General features: G+C 40.6%; 3 protein-coding genes across 6 annotated transcripts; 1 reads left to right on the top strand and 2 right to left on the bottom strand.

Moving 5' to 3' along the window:
* Positions 1–806: 806 nt before the first annotated feature.
* On the top strand, positions 807–4,877 carry LOC147546834 (uncharacterized). Of its 3 annotated transcripts, none has more exons than XM_086673479.1 (3): positions 807–2,020; positions 2,248–2,397; positions 2,501–4,877. In XM_086673479.1, exons 2-3 carry the CDS (start codon positions 2,271–2,273, stop codon positions 4,516–4,518), a joined length of 2,145 nt encoding a protein of 714 aa, XP_086529605.1. In that variant the 5' UTR covers positions 807–2,020; positions 2,248–2,270; the 3' UTR covers positions 4,519–4,877. The 3 variants fall into 3 exon arrangements, with proteins under 3 accessions (XP_086529605.1, XP_086529606.1, XP_086529607.1); XM_086673480.1 differs by having other exon boundaries at positions 2,245–2,397; XM_086673481.1 differs by having other exon boundaries at positions 1,941–2,020; positions 2,217–2,397.
* A 17-nt stretch (positions 4,878–4,894) lies between these two features.
* On the bottom strand, positions 4,895–7,965 carry LOC147546833 (Rhodanese/Cell cycle control phosphatase superfamily protein). The gene is made up of 5 exons (XM_086673486.1): positions 6,702–7,965; positions 6,279–6,533; positions 6,086–6,184; positions 5,673–5,960; positions 4,895–5,573 (listed from the first exon to the last, which is right to left on the bottom strand). The coding sequence occupies exons 1-5, from the start codon at positions 7,152–7,154 to the stop codon at positions 5,184–5,186; spliced, it is 1,485 nt and encodes a 494-aa protein (XP_086529612.1). The 5' UTR covers positions 7,155–7,965; the 3' UTR covers positions 4,895–5,183.
* Positions 7,954–14,958, bottom strand: LOC147546832 (DEAD-box ATP-dependent RNA helicase 20-like). Of its 2 annotated transcripts, none has more exons than XM_086673483.1 (16): positions 14,894–14,958; positions 14,319–14,838; positions 13,605–13,697; positions 13,367–13,531; positions 13,184–13,279; positions 13,026–13,100; positions 12,661–12,822; positions 12,147–12,227; positions 11,896–11,994; positions 10,731–10,826; positions 10,493–10,624; positions 10,314–10,388; positions 9,938–10,027; positions 9,757–9,831; positions 8,285–8,563; positions 7,954–8,179 (listed from the first exon to the last, which is right to left on the bottom strand). In XM_086673483.1, exons 2-15 carry the CDS (start codon positions 14,601–14,603, stop codon positions 8,384–8,386), a joined length of 1,704 nt encoding a protein of 567 aa, XP_086529609.1. In that variant the 5' UTR covers positions 14,604–14,838; positions 14,894–14,958; the 3' UTR covers positions 7,954–8,179; positions 8,285–8,383. The 2 variants fall into 2 exon arrangements, with proteins under 2 accessions (XP_086529609.1, XP_086529610.1); XM_086673484.1 differs by having other exon boundaries at positions 10,493–10,635; positions 14,894–14,923.
* Between the last annotated feature and the right edge of the window lie 180 nt (positions 14,959–15,138).

Here is a 15,138-nt window from a genome sequence, read left to right as displayed (position 1 = left end):
ACTTTGCATTTAAAGGTATGTAACTCTCATGAAGTTTTCAGAGGAGAGAAATAAGAATGATGTATCATCCATGTAAACAATGTGATTTTATCACTTATTAATGGAAATGGTTCCCTTGGTTTCAAAAAAAAAAAAAAAAAGTTAGTTGATTCCAGTGATATTCTGATACTTCTCAAAAGACAGACTTTTCTGTTAAATAAGTAGATCACCGGAGTGTTTTGATAAACTTAAGGGGTCAGAACCACAAACAGTAAACTGGTCATCAACCAGAAGCTTGACCAACTACTAACCTTTTCATTTAATTAGAAAATGGGCGGTGGGAGTAGTTGTTTAAAGTGTTTGGGCTATTTATTGCGGCCTGACGACACCAACAAATAATTGTGAGCCGACATCATAATCTTAAATGCACCACAATAATTAGCCAAACCCACCATCAGCATGGCCAATTTCCATTAGGTTAATACTAGGTGGCTGATTTGGAGAAATAAAAAAAATGATCCGGCCTATAAAATTTTAAAGGAACCGTGTGAATTTTGACGAAATTATTAGAGTGCAAAATTTTAAAAGAAACAAGATAATTTCTTCTTTCTTGTCTCTTACTATTAACTCGCTACCACCACCAACTCCAGTCACTACCTCTAACTCCGGCCACCGCCATTTTCTTTTCTTCTTCTTCTCTCCTTCCAATAAAACTACACCCTCTATTTATCTTCCTTCTCTCTACTCCTCCATCTCTGTTTCTCTCTCTATCCCTCCCTCTCCTCTCTCTCTTTATTTAATCCGGCGAAGAGGAGGATCTCCTTCGCCGGAGTGCCGATCTGGTTTGGGAAAATCCCTAAACCAGATCAGTCTTGTGGTTCTCCCAAACATGAATGGCTTGGGAGAACCCCAAACCACCACGTTGGATGGGGATTCCTCCGACCAGTTTCATACTGGTTTGGGGGATCTCCAAACCAGTCTGGTTTCGGGAGACCCTCTTCCAAAACCGGTTTGGGGATCCCCAAAATCGATATGAACTGGTTTTGGGGGGAACTCCAAACCAGTGACGTTTTCCGACGATTTTTTTTTATTTTCCCAAATCACCCACCTTAATACTAATAGTACTTACTTATAGTGAGATTTTTTTTAAGAGACCTCGTGCAAAAATAGAACGGAAGCATATGAAGCCACTATGCCTTGTAATTATTGGTTTCGACTAATAGCTCATTGAAGGTTCAGTAAGTCTTTTTTGCCTATGCGTTTTTCGTTTTGGACTGTAGATGTTTAGGCCCCCAAGATTGACTTGTATGCCATTTTAGCCCTTCGCTAACATTAATGTGAGGAGAAGGTTATGCTTAAAATTTTGTTCAAATGTTGCCATATTTTAAACATGAATATAGTATCTAACCCTACTTATAGAGTCCTCTACAGGTTTTCTGACCATAAGAAGTCCCCTTGGTGGGGTTGTTTTTTTTTTTTGTTGAACTCCCTTGGCGGGGTTGTGGAAATAAAAATCTTCTTGAAACCTAATGGAGAGGAGGGGAACCCCTCTACCGCTGACTTTGTCTGTGAATAAGACAAATAAAGGGCCGGAAAGTCGTCCATGTCTTCATCAAATCGAGAGAGAGAGAGAGAGAGAAGAGTAGGGAGGGAGTCCAAGGTACAAATTTAAAGCTGTGAAAGAATTGTGAGGGGCAAAAATGGGAATTGTGAGGGGTCAAAAAAGGAATTAACACGGAAAGGAAGAGGAGTTGAAAATTTCCAAGCAAAGAAATTAGAACCAAGAAGTGGAGTGGGTGGGGGGGGGGGGGGGGGAGGAGGACTTCCACTCAACACGTCTTGAATGGAAGGTTCTTATTTTTTTTTGGGGCTCTGAATTTTCTACAAGTCTGGGGCGCTGACTACGATGCTTCGACTCCCCCCTACTTGATATTCTAACCACAACAAATAACAACTAAGTAAGAGCTCTGACGAAGAAGAAGAAGAAGAAGATGATGATAGTGATTATGATCTAAAACCCCCTCCCCCTCCTCCGAATCAGGTTGGTTCCTACTTCCTTGTTGTTTTAATAACAATTTCTTCTATTGCTCCATCTAAAAATGAATCTTCTTCTTACTTGTCTTGTACATAAATACTCCTATCTGTTTTTCTTTTGGCTTCTGAATGTTCCCCCTAGCTGTGTTTTCAAGTCAGATGATTTTTATGATATTGAATTCAATTTTCACACACAAACACAGGCTTGATTAACTTTGTTATGGACTACAGCAGCAGCAGCAGCAGTAGTTAATATAATGAGTGACAACAGCACCACCAACACCAGCGTGAGATACGTTAGGTGTCCGAGATGTCCCGGGATTCTCTTAGAGTCACCTGATGTTCCTTTATATATATGTGGCGGATGTGGTACTACACTCCGAGGTAACGATAAATTTTCCAACAAAATTTCTTCGCCTTCCATCAATTGTGTTTACTCTTAACCTAATTTATACATATATATATTTATATATATTCCTTCCAACAGCCAAAAATCGTAAAGATGTTGCAAACTCAATTGATCGTGAAGACCACAGCAACCAATTGACTCCATCCAAGCAGGAGGAACTGTACCCCTCCACCAGTCAACTATCCACTTTTTTCCCAGCTGAAGCAAGTGAGTCTGAAGATCTCGGTAAGATGAGCCTTTCTACTCCAGCTCTCCGGAATAATGGCAAAACAACTTCTTTTTCAGATGACTTTTCTTCTCAAGATAAGAAGAAGAAGAAGAAACAAGTGGGTCAAGTTGGAGAAGTAGACCGACTCTCAAAATCTCCTCCTAACAATCAAAACTTGGTCTCACCATGTAGTAGTCCTTCCTCAACCGAGAAAATGAATGATACTTCCTCGTCAAAATCTCATGAGTTTGTTCTTCCAGACTCCGAGAGCACAAGCTCAATAGGAGGAACTCTGGTGGAAGTTACTCCTAACAACAACAACACTAGTACTACTGCTCTGGAAGCAGAGGAGGATAAACTCAGTGGTATATCAGTGGTTGAGGATAAAGTTGACGACACACATATGTATCTATCCACTTCATCTCATGCCTACGATGGAAGTGTTTCTTCATTTGAAGGGTGGGATTACCAAATTCCTGATCATCATAAGCACCACTTATTTGTTCAAGGGCTATTTGAACCTCAAAGTGTATCAGAGATTTTTGACCCTGTAAGCAATAAAATCAACACAGATATCAATCTACAACTTGGAAGTAGTCGATATGAGAAACTGTCGACCAAGTCATTGCCCGAGAAGCAACCTTCAGATATAATATTGGACAAGAAGACTAATAATGTTAATCAACAGGATTCTACTTTAAAATGTACCGAAGAACAAAAGGAAAACCATTTACACAACCTTAAGGTCACCCGTCAGTCAGTTGAAAACTGGATGCCATCATCGGATAAAGAAGAAATACTTCTTCCTAGAAAGACCATCTATAACAGAAAGGTTCCGTCTGCAGATTATTACCATAATGTTGCTGGTCCTTCAACTCTCAGGAGTAAAGAGTTTGTATACAAGTCAGGATTGCATCCGACTGAGAACGAGATACCTCATGACCAACTGGAGCTGTTGAGAAAGGTGGAGGAATTGCGTAATCATCTTCATAGATCGTACGCCCAGAGAGGAAGGACAAACGGAAGGTTCTCAATCAGAAGCAGTCAACAAATAGACAAGGACCAGCCTGTGTGTTATTACAGTCACCAACTATCTGACCATCCTTGGAATCATTCTCAACCACACAGGCCATGCAACTCAGTGCCCTTCCAATCAAAAGTCCGTTTCTCAGGAAAATCCATTGAGTGTAGACACCATGCTGATTACAAGTGTTTGCATGGATGCACTGAACAATGTCAGTATCCGCAACCCAATTGCTGTCGTGTTGATCATGTATGCTATCATCCTTGTCAGCCCAGTAACGAATTTAAATCCACAATCTGGTGTCGTAACTCAGACCCTCTTCCTCGTGACCAGAGGCATCAGGTGGAGAAGCCATATCACTACGATAGACGGAATCCTATAAAACGACATTGGCGGCCCATAGCAGGAGGTAGCCCAATTATTATCTGCCACAGCTGCAGAAAGCTTGTACAGCTACCTGCAGATTTTCTCGTCTCGAATAAAATATACCATAAGTTACGATGTGGTTCATGTTCTCGAGTACTTGTATTTCAATTTCACAAGGGAACTAGTGTTCCTTTTCGAGTAAACCCAACAGCGCCTCCACCGAGTGAGGTTGACAATTCTTCATCTGCTCCCTTACCATCTAAATACCATGTCTCGATCTCAAGGGCAAGTGAAAAGGAATATAAGAGTCCGGAAGAATCATCATCAAGCAGTCAACCTTTGAGTGGAGCCAAATTAGAGAAGCTAAAACAAGTACAACGTTCATCAGGGTCACCACTCCATAAGCTTATGGGTTATTCGTCACCGACTCAGATGATGGAAGGATCAGATGATGAGAGTCCAGAAAGAGAACCTCCAAAGTGGAGTTATAGGAACTAGAAAGGCAATGAAATTGATGTTCCGTGTTATGAAGTTAGAGCGAGTTCTCTACCTCTACCTGAGGCATAGATACCACTACTTGTCTATATATATATATATGGATATGAATGAATTGATGAAATTGAGTTAATTGTTCTGTAACTAAGTGAACAAAGAGCTTGCAAGACTGTCCAGTTTCTCTGCATAGATGTGGCCAAGAGAGGTTCTCCGTTCGTCTTTCATGTCTAAGGCATCATCTTAGGTCACACAAATAATGTACTCTCATTTTGATATCTATAAAAGCATATATCGGATATATATGGTGGCATAGTGGAGTGTCACTTTTTTGCTAATATTAAATACATTTGGTTGTTTTTGCTTATTATGTAGATAATTATGACCTAAATAGCCATTATATATTGTGATAAATAAACATAAACTCAGTATTCAATTCACGCTGAACTTGTCTTGACATTCCCCTGCCGATACCAACCTAACTCAATTTGCTAATCCACCCACATCTGAGTATTGGACTTCAATAACTTTAAAGGGCACAAAAATAAAGATAATTACTCCCTCAGACTCCATTAACAAATAATGTCCCCTCTAAAAGTAAAAGGGGCTCCCACCAGATTCTCGAGTGATACATCTAAATCGAACTTGAATGAGCTGAGGAACTCCCTGAACTACCCACCCCTTCTCTGGTAGTCGGTCACGTTGTTATCACCTCCGGCCGGGGTTGGCTTGGGGGGTGGAGGTCGTCGGCCCTTATGAGGGCCACCAATTACACCCCATGTTTGGAATTGAGTCTGCCGAGCTCTCGCCCTGTCTTTCTCTTGTTGAGAAGTGGTGGAGAAACAATATGGGCATGAGACTCCGTACTCCCACAGTGGGGACTCCATGTCAACGTCACTCACAGGTTGCTTACAGCCATAGCAGAGCTTAAAGGTACCCTGACCCAACCCATGCTCCACCGACACTCTCTTATCAAACACAAAGCACTCCCCCTCCCACATGCTCTCTTCCTTTGGTATCTCCTCTAGATACTTCAATATCCCACCCTCCAAATGATACACCTGCACACACCATCCCCATAATCCCATTCCATAATAATTTCAACTGAATTTCTACCAGGTGGTAATACTCTATCAAATAGATGTAGAAAAGAGAGATACCTCTTTGACGCCTTTGCTCAATAGAAAACTGGAAGCTTTCTCACATCTAATCCCACCAGTACAGTACATTGCCACTCGAGCTGGTTTCTTCTCTTGTACTTCACCATTGCATTCTTCTTCTTCCTTGACATCCTCCACCTTGTTCAATTCAGATCTACCTCCACCTCCTACTTCCAAATTATCATCTACCCAAGATGGGAACTCCCGGAAGGCTACTGTGCATGGATCTACTGCGCCTCTGAACTTCCCTATTCTTGTTTCGTAATTATTACGTACATCAATCACTACCTAAACATACAGTCTCACAGTCAACCATCTACTAGACTCGTGATTCATACAAACACAAGGTATACAAATTTAGCCTAGATTGATGAACCACTTGTAGGTTAATGGAAGAAAGGTAAGAAGCTCACTGTATCGGGATCGTTGATCAAAGCATTCCAGTCCCTTGGGTTCACATACTTGCCAACTCTTTCCATAGGTGACACAGTTGGCAGTCCAAGAGAAACAATCTGCAGCAAACAAAAACCCAAGTCATAAGCCCCTTCCCTCCTCCAATCCCTTCTTGTGGGAACAAGTCTTAAAACCCCAAGGTATATATAATACCTCTTTCTTGAGCTTGACTCGCACATGATCCCATCGAAAAGGTGCATCTTCCCCTGCTCCAAGTGGGGAAGTACTAGTGTGGCCATGATGATGAATAGCTTCTTCCTCAGGACTCACTGGGGACTCAATCCTGCGTAGGCCGTTCAAGCGATTGTCAGATTGAATGAATCGGAGAACTGCTTCGACTGATTCTCTTGAACCACAAATGCTCCCATTTATTCCTTCTGGTGCAAGAATAATACCACCTGAAACACGCTGAAAACAGACCAGCAAAAAGTAAGAATTTTTTTCAATTTTTTTCAATCAAGTAATAATGAGGTTATCATTCAGAATGTATACATTTACTATACAAGAATGCTAATGACTTTTAAAAACTAAAATTCAAAACAAACACAGTAGAAATCAAGATAGATAGATACTGACTAGTTCCTGGCAGAGGTCTTTCAAAGGCATACGCATATCAGCGTGGTCTGGGAAATCTGCAAACTTGTAGAACGACACCACCACTAGAAGATTATTTTCTTCATCCACCGTATCAGCGTGTTCTTGCATAATACCTGAAACGGAAGAAGAATAAGCACGGTGATTCCGCGGTCCCCCTCCTGATAAGGATTTGGAAAATACTACTAGTGTGTTTTTGTTTCCACGGAGGAGATTGCTCTTGTTATGGGAGAACTTTGATGATGATGATGATGATGATAGCATAGGAAGATGAGAGGAGTAGGAGGAGCTTTCTGACGGAGTATCAGAACCGATTATCACCGAGAGAGAAAACTTATTAGGGTTACAAGTAGAAGAAGAAGGTAGCATCCGTCTCCTCCTCCTTTGTAAGATCCCTCCTGTGGTGCACCTCCACCTCATCAACAACGGCTGCATCTTTAGACCAAATACAAACCAACCCCCTTCCTTCTGTACCCAACTACTACTCCATTTCCCCAGGGCCAAACTGCGCTCCGGGCTCAATTGGGGGGCTCCAACCTTATATACTACTACTAGTTTATAGTATGTCCTAATTACCAGTAGATAGAAAGTGTCAGGGGCACAACTAATCTTACAAAAGAGAGTAATCTCACCTTCACCCCTTCAGTTCCTCTCTATACATGTAAAAAGTCAGAGAACACTAAATCGATCAATATAAACAGAAATTAAATTCTAAATAATGATCAATTTTTAAAATAAGATTCCACCATCTTGCAATTTGGCAAGTCAAAACATTTCTAATTACGGGTAAAATTAGAATTCAAGCTCAACATTCCGACGTTGGGACAGACGGAATTAGAGAGAGATGACTGAGTTGGATACGAAAACTCACCATCCAACTTCATGTTCAAGGCATAAAAGTTGTTCTAATGTAACCCCTAAACCTTAACTACTAAATCAGCCATTGACTGAGAGTGGCAGATTAGAGAATTAGGGAGATTTTTGGAGGAAGGTGGTCATGGACCAAAATCAAGGGTGTGCTTGTGATGTTCGTCCTTCGATGATATTTGAGGAATAATTCCATCTTTATATGCTTCGACTCAGAATGAGACTCCAAAAGCTCCATTTTTTTTCCTAAAGATAATCAAGGGGTGCAATGCATCACAAATGAGATCTTTGTGCCTCACCACCTACTCCAAGAGAATACCTAACCAATGTGATCGTGAAACCTTCTAAATTCAGTTTCCTGCTTTCATTTTTCCAACTTGTAAAACTATCCATTCAGAAACTTAATCAGGAGCCACAACTAGAGATTTTTCACTACCAGATCAGAAATTATGACCGTAAAGTACAAATTTCAAACGAATTAACAAAGTCCTTCGTATACACTCTAACTACATTTGCTCCAAAACATTGAAGTGAAATTTGCTATAGTTTTCTACGTGTTCGCCAGAAAAGCCAACCTGCCAGGCGACACATACCTGTACATGCATCAATATAAGAAGAAAGGGGTATCAGTACTACGCAAATCAGGTAACAAGGAAGAATGGTGGGAACAGAATTACACTTCTAAGTAAACACCTTACCTGTTATAACTACTTCTTGCCCCCCCCCCACCAAACAAGAAACAATTCTGAGTCAATAGGTCATGATGACTGAATAGAGGAGCACATTTCTTCTATCTTTTAATCATCCCAAGCATCATCAGCAGCACCCTCTCCCTTCATGCTTGTCGGAGGCGCAAGCATGTACTTGTATCTGTCCTCTATCTTTATTGATGTCGGACCCGTCAAAGAAAGCTTAGACAGCGCAACCCTAGCTTCTCTTTGTGCAGCTGATGCCTCCTTTTCCTTCCGCCTTGCGATCTACAGCACAGGCCAATGTAAGTGTAGAAAAGATATTTTCGCCATCAACATATAGGAAGGGAACAACAAATTAAAATACGAAGGGAATGAACACCATTTCAAGAGAATATGCAAGTAGTGTCTACCAAAGAAGATATTTCTGATAGTTTTGGATATTTATCTATATAAAGAGAAAATATGCATTATGCAGGTCAGCAGCTGTATCGATCAGGATGGTGAAAAGGAGAAATTTCTGATAGTTTTGCACTTTTGCATAAATAAGCAAAATATTTGAGTCAATATTTTACTTAGGTGGGTGCTTTGGAGAAACAAAAATAGTTTACGGGGAAACAAGACCATTTGGGTGAAAAAAATCAGTTTTCTTCCCCAATTTTTTTTTCTCTGATCTTCTTCTTCCTCCTCATCTCCTTCCACTACCACCATCATTGACCCGTAACTGGTGGCCCCACCACTTCTAATTTTCTCTCTCGTCCTATCTCTCTCTGGTCTCTCTCCTGATCTCTCTCTCTCTATCTGGTCTCTCTCTTGATCTCTTTTGTGTCTCTCTCTCATGGCCTCTCTCTAGCTCCCCTTCCCCGGGGGTTTCGTGGCATGTCTCTTTAGTTCCCCTTCGCCGGCAAGAACCCCAAGCGAAGGGGAAACGGAGGGTTTCCACATCAGAAACCCCTTTGTGCAAATGAAAGGTCTCCGGATCTAGAAACCCTTCCTCTTCACGAAGGTGTTTTAGATCGGAAGTCCTTCATGAAGACCAAAGTTCCCTTTTGCCGAGGTTCCCGCCAGCGAAGGGGAACTAGAGAGAGATAGAGGAGAGAATAGGAGGTGGTGGTTCTGGCCAGAGGTGGTGGTGTCGACCCGTGGTAGTGGCGGGAGGAGAGGACAAAGAAGAAGAAAAAATTAAGGTCACCAATAATGGAAGTTTTGCCGGCGACTTTGTCGGAGTGTGGAGAAGAAGATGCGAAGCTTGAGGAAACAAAAAAACGAACATATTTTTCCCTACCAAAACTTTTGTACCCCTGAAAATGATTTTGTTTCCCAAAGCGGTGGCCTATATATATAATAGGAACCACTTGCTTTAATTGTACGATCGATGGACTATCTCTTGAGAGAGGAGTAACCAGACATGTATATATATAACCAGATTTGAATCCAAAACGCAGAGATCAGTACTGACTATTCAACCAGAAAAAACATACCTTCCCAGTAGCAAATGCAACAGAATTTCCAGATTCAGCATCTGTAATTGCCTTCCTAATTTGTGCCACGAGGAACTATGAGAAGCAGCCGCCACCAATTGTGAAAAGATGAAGAGTTAATATACAAACATCTCAGGAGATAAAGAGAAACAGGAAATATAGGTATGTAAAAGAGGAACACCATGTCCCGTTCTGTGTAAAATGAAGTAGCTTGTCCTGTTGATCCAGCACGTCCTGTCCTTCCAATGCGATGCACATAATCCTCCATTGTCTTCACCAACACAAGCACATTAGACGTTTTAGGTTATTGAAAGATAACAGTAAACAACCTAACCGAAGTGCAGCAATGGTAGTATAATTTGCTATCTGAAACTCAAGTATCTATTACGTAACAATATGAACGGTATATACTGGAAACAGTTGCAAGGTGAAAACTAATAGGATGAGGAGATCACTTAAAAGAACATCAAAGTTGTCATCAGACGTGCCAACGTTCACAAGAGGATTTCAGATTCCTCCCTTCAATAAACAAAAGTACCAACTGGAGACAATCATACCTTGGGAAGATCAAGATTAATAACATGAGCAACTCCAGTGACATCCAAACCACGGGATGCAACATCAGTAGCAACCTGCACATGAAGCTCCCAACATTATAATTCTGTCTTCTTATTAGTATAAACCATAAAAAGCATATATGACAACTGTGAACACAATTAATCCTCTGATGACATACCAAAATATCAGTACAACCATTTCTAAAATCACGAAGAGCTGCCTCTCTTTCACTTTGGCTACGGCCACCATGAAGAGCAACTGCATGCAAACCTTGTGCAACAAGGGCTTCTGCAACTTCGTCACATTTATTCTATAGGTGGACTTAACACCATGTCAGTACTTAGTAGACCACCATTCTACAAAGATACGTACTCAGTGCAAAACAGAAATAAAAAGAAAACGCAAAGCTCCATTACCTTTCTTTCCACAAAAACAATGGTCAAGGGCAGACGATGACCAGATCTTTCGGCCTGAGATGCCTCTTCCACAAGCAAAGACAAAAGCCTATCAATCTGTATGCATTCTAAACCATTACAACCAGAAGTAGCATGGTAAATATTCATAGCATCAAACAACTAATGATGTTTCTTTTACAAAATTACAGAATAAGCACGTCAAATACAGAAATGCTTCCCCTACATTCAGTAGATACAAAAATAGATAAACAGCAAGCTTGTACAGCCATGTAGGACAAACTAGTTCCAGAAAAATGACACAGAGTGACAGAAATGATTTTTTATCTTAAATATATTGGTTAGAATTCTAGAAATGGTCTAACTTACGGTTACCCGTATATAATGATATAAACAAGCACTGATATTTAAGTCCATCTAGACGGATTTCTTAGTTACTCCCAAGCAAGTTTGGACATGCCTCTGGCTCGGCCTCAGCCCAAGCAGAGGCAGGTCATATTCCACTATCACAAAAAAAAAGTCACACAACAAGTCCTTGCCCAGTCAGCCGAGAAATGGGCCAGTTGACTCGCTACCTGACTCGTTTTTTACAAGACAGTATGTTCTTTAGAAACAAAAATGAGAGATCCCAGGTTGCAAAGCATCTCTCGTATTCTACTTCTAGATTCTACTTCTAGATCTGCAACATCTTCTTTCTAGTTGAAGGTCTACAACAGCCACTTATATGTATATGAGCATTGCTGAGTGCTGACTCGGTTGGGCTCAAACTCCTGTCTAGCCAAGACAGGGCGGAGTCAACTACTTAGGTTTAGGTTCAAAAGTAAGACATAAAAAATAGAGTTTGAGACCCCCCACCCCATTTGTCCTTGTTTGAGTTTCTCCCTTGTTCATGTATCAGTATCTACCTTGAAGATACAAGCTGTAGGTGCATACATTATAAAAGCAATAATAATAATAAATAAATAAGCAAAAACAATTGATTGATTGAATAATTTAGCATTCCAATTCACACAGGTAATGTTAGCGTGTTTCTCATTGATAGAGCATAACTATGAAAATGGAAGTTAAGTAAGAAGGTACGAAAGTGCTAAGGATATACTAGATAAGAGCAGATGTAAAAAAAAATGACACATAAACGTTTTAACCGGAAGTGTGAGAATGGGCTAACCTTCTCATTCTCGGTAATCTTTTCCAGAAGTTGAGAAACATTCGCTGTTGGGCTACTTACTTTTCCCACCTTTACTTGCACTGGACTAGTAAGGTACTCCTGGGAGTTGCATAATAAATGAGTCAGCAATAAGTATGTGCAGAGGCACTCCTCAACAGCATCACTAAATTTAAAAAAGACCATCTGGGTAACTGAACCACGTCAACATGGTTCCAGTCATACAGGAAGAAAGATTACAATATTTGGTGTACCTGCGCAAGGGCTTCAATCTCTACTGGCATAGTTGCACTAAACAGCAAAGTTTGGTGCTTTTTGGGAAGATTATGCATCACCTGGAAAAAAAATAGTCATAAGACCAGAACACACAAAACGTGTCTTCATTAAGAAACACACATGCAAACACGAGGCTTCTGCAGGTGCACGGTATGTATTAACTTGTGTATAAGGTTCAGTCGTTACGTAGCAGGTTTATGCAAGAAAAGATTCCTTTTACATCGTAACGTGGAACCTGTGTGGGGTTGTTCAAATATCTGGCTTCCCTGACATGATATATGATGAAAAGACACAGCAAGACTGTGCATCCATTCTCACTGTACAAGGTGAAGTTGCAGGCTGGGTGTAAAGTAAATTAAATTAATTAATTCAATAAATATTGATGACATAGACATAAACCACAGAAATTTCTGTGATTTTTTCACCTAATGAAATTCGAAAAATAACATTAGCTTAAAAAGCTCATTAATGAATGTTGCCAACTGCTGTTACCTCTCTTATCTGTGGTTCAAACCCCATGTCTAGCATTCTGTCAGCCTCGTCCAAAACAACAAACGAGATTCTAGAAAGGGAGGTGTTCCCCTGTTGCAAATGATCAATAAATCTTCCAGGTGTTGCAACCACAATGTTTACTCCTGCTCGAAGCTCAGACCTCTGTGGTAGGGTTCATAAATAAAGCCAATTGTTTAGGGAAAACAAATTGCAAATGTAGGAACCAAGGATAAGACAAAAAATAAACAGATAACAACTTGAAAGGAACAAACTAGTAAATTAGTTTCTCTTTCACCATCATGATGGAACTAGAAAGTAATAATATTTGCAACCACAATAGACATGAAACCACAGCCATAAATTACCTGTTCTGCCATGTTTGTTCCACCTACAACAATAGCGGTCCTAAAGGACTCCAGGGACCTACTGAAAGCCTTAACCTGGAGAGAACAGTGGATAATGGGGATGCAACAACTTCAGACTGACGAAGAATTTGGTAGATAAAAATTCTTAGAACCCTCACCTCTTTCTCTATTTGTTGGGCAAGTTCTCTTGTTGGGGCCAGCACCAATGCCAACGGGCCATCACCGCGCCGTACAGGTGGTTGAGCCAAGCAATGCTGCAAGGTGTGGTAAGTGGATAACAATAAGAAATCATACAGAGACAAAAAGATCCTGACTGGACATAGAATGAGAAATTAAAGAACCTGGATCATTGGAATTGCAAAAGCAGCAGTCTTCCCGCTGCCAGTCTCCGCACAACCCAAAAGATCCCTTCCACTAAGAGCAACTGGCATTGCTTGTGCTTGAATCGAAGTCGGCCTAGTGTACTCATGGAAAACTATGTCTTTCATGATATTTGCATCCAAACACTGAAAAACCAATACCATGATTGGGTGAACAATCAAACAGATGAAAATGAATAATGATGTTTAATAATGATACCATGTCTGTAAATGATTCAATAGGTGCAGGTGCGGTTAGGGAGCCTTCAGCAACAGTAACATCAACATTTAACCGCAAGCGAACCTCTTCAATCTGCAAAAGGACATAAACGATATAGCCAGCCTGAGAGTTACAAATTTAAGCTAAAAGTTTTAGATCGTCTACAAGTTGAGGTTACTTTAAGCATATGGTATCATGTTAATTTAAAGGGAAGAGTAGATTAGTTACTAGAGTAATTGTATCTACAGCATACAGGACGTCTATAGCTCTTTCTTATACCAAAAAAGTGTTTGTTGCAAGAGAGATTTAGTGGGTGTTTCATACAGGTAGAGGTGTCTACTCTTCTTCTCCAGGAGGTGGATGGAGATTTGGAAAGATGCCTTAACCATCTCACTGAATAAAAGGAACGTACTATTATAAGAACAAAGATTGGTATAGTGTTTAGGGGCACAATCATCCTTAAACCACACTACACATTATTAGTTAGTGATGGATGATGATTTCTTAACCAGAATAAAGAAAGGAAGGGTTTAAACTTCCAGTTCACCAACCAGCACCAGTCAGGAATGAACCCCAAGAATGTAACACATAAAATGGTGTTCAGTTAGAGATAAAATAAGAACAGTATCGCCGCATCTGAACTCGGCTAATGGACCTATTCTATTATTCATAGCCATATAAGAAGGAAAGATACATTATTAGAACGACAAGTACCTGATCGTCATTGAGTCGGAAAACCCGGTCAGACGGCTTCCACAGCTGGAAAACAGATTCGGGAACGGAGATAGTTGTTCTCGTTGAGGAGGAAGATGTACGGCGAGAGGCATTGATAGAAGATGAGTTGTTGTTTCTGAGGTGGTGGTGGGGTTGTGGTGGTGTATGATGATGAGGTAGGTTCGGTGAGGTTGTTGTATAATCTAGGGTTTGGGAAGGGTGGGGTTTCGATGAGTTACCATTTTCAGAGGACGACGACCTGAGATGAGGAGGAACGTAAGGCATTTTTTCTTCTTCAATCTATTATGCTGCTTGCTGACTGTGGTGTGGTGTGGTGTGGTGTTTTCTCTGATGAGAACTGGTGGTGGTGGTGGTGTTGGTGTGATGATATAACCGACGTGTGCGCAAGTAATTTCTCTCTCCCCTGGGCGGGCTACTGTGGTGTTCTTTTTTAGCTATATGGACGCCGCTCTCAGCTGTGTGGAACGTTCCTTCTTCACCCACCCGCAAACATTTTTTTCTTTTTTTTTTTTGCAATGAAAAGTGGGATTGATTTTTGCAAACATTTCTCTCACTCTCTTCGTCTTCCACTTCAAATGGTATATACAGTCAAAATTAAAGCCCCCACATTGTGTGTATTGATGTGATAAATTTATTTTCACGCATTACATGTAGACAGAGTTGTGACTGGAAATCTGGAGACCTAATGTGAAGTTTAAATTTGGGCCATTCGTATACAATAAAACAAATTACAAACAAAATTGAACAAAATGCAAGATAATCTATCAGTAGATAGATGAAAAGTATAAATGAATCCAAA

This window comes from Eschscholzia californica, unplaced genomic scaffold (genome assembly GCF_041429995.1).
Source record: "Eschscholzia californica isolate CP2 unplaced genomic scaffold, dmEscCali1.0.p SCAF_4, whole genome shotgun sequence".
NCBI lineage: Eukaryota > Viridiplantae > Streptophyta > Magnoliopsida > Ranunculales > Papaveraceae > Eschscholzia > Eschscholzia californica.
This window is presented reverse-complemented; position numbering and strand designations above follow the sequence as displayed.

What these genes read in the sequence shown, in the direction of transcription:
- LOC147546834 (XM_086673479.1), top strand. Translation starts at nt 2,271, where the DNA reads ATGAGTGACAACAGCACCACCAACACCAGCGTGAGATACGTTAGGTGT. An exon ending in ATGTGGTACTACACTCCGAG is followed by an intron (nt 2,398 to 2,500) that starts GTAACGATAAAT and finishes TCCTTCCAACAG; the next exon opens with CCAAAAATCGTAAAGATGTT.
- LOC147546833 (XM_086673486.1), bottom strand. Translation starts at nt 7,154, where the DNA reads ATGCAGCCGTTGTTGATGAGGTGGAGGTGCACCACAGGAGGGATCTTA. An exon ending in TGATCAACGATCCCGATACA is followed by an intron (nt 5,961 to 6,085) that starts GTGAGCTTCTTA and finishes CTGTATGTTTAG; the next exon opens with GTAGTGATTGATGTACGTAA. An exon ending in TGAGCAAAGGCGTCAAAGAG is followed by an intron (nt 5,574 to 5,672) that starts GTATCTCTCTTT and finishes TGGTGTGTGCAG; the next exon opens with GTGTATCATTTGGAGGGTGG.
- LOC147546832 (XM_086673483.1), bottom strand. Translation starts at nt 14,603, where the DNA reads ATGCCTTACGTTCCTCCTCATCTCAGGTCGTCGTCCTCTGAAAATGGT. An exon ending in TTGAACCACAGATAAGAGAG is followed by an intron (nt 12,228 to 12,660) that starts GTAACAGCAGTT and finishes TTTTTTTTCCAG; the next exon opens with GTGATGCATAATCTTCCCAA. An exon ending in AGATTGAAGCCCTTGCGCAG is followed by an intron (nt 11,995 to 12,146) that starts GTACACCAAATA and finishes TGCAACTCCCAG; the next exon opens with GAGTACCTTACTAGTCCAGT.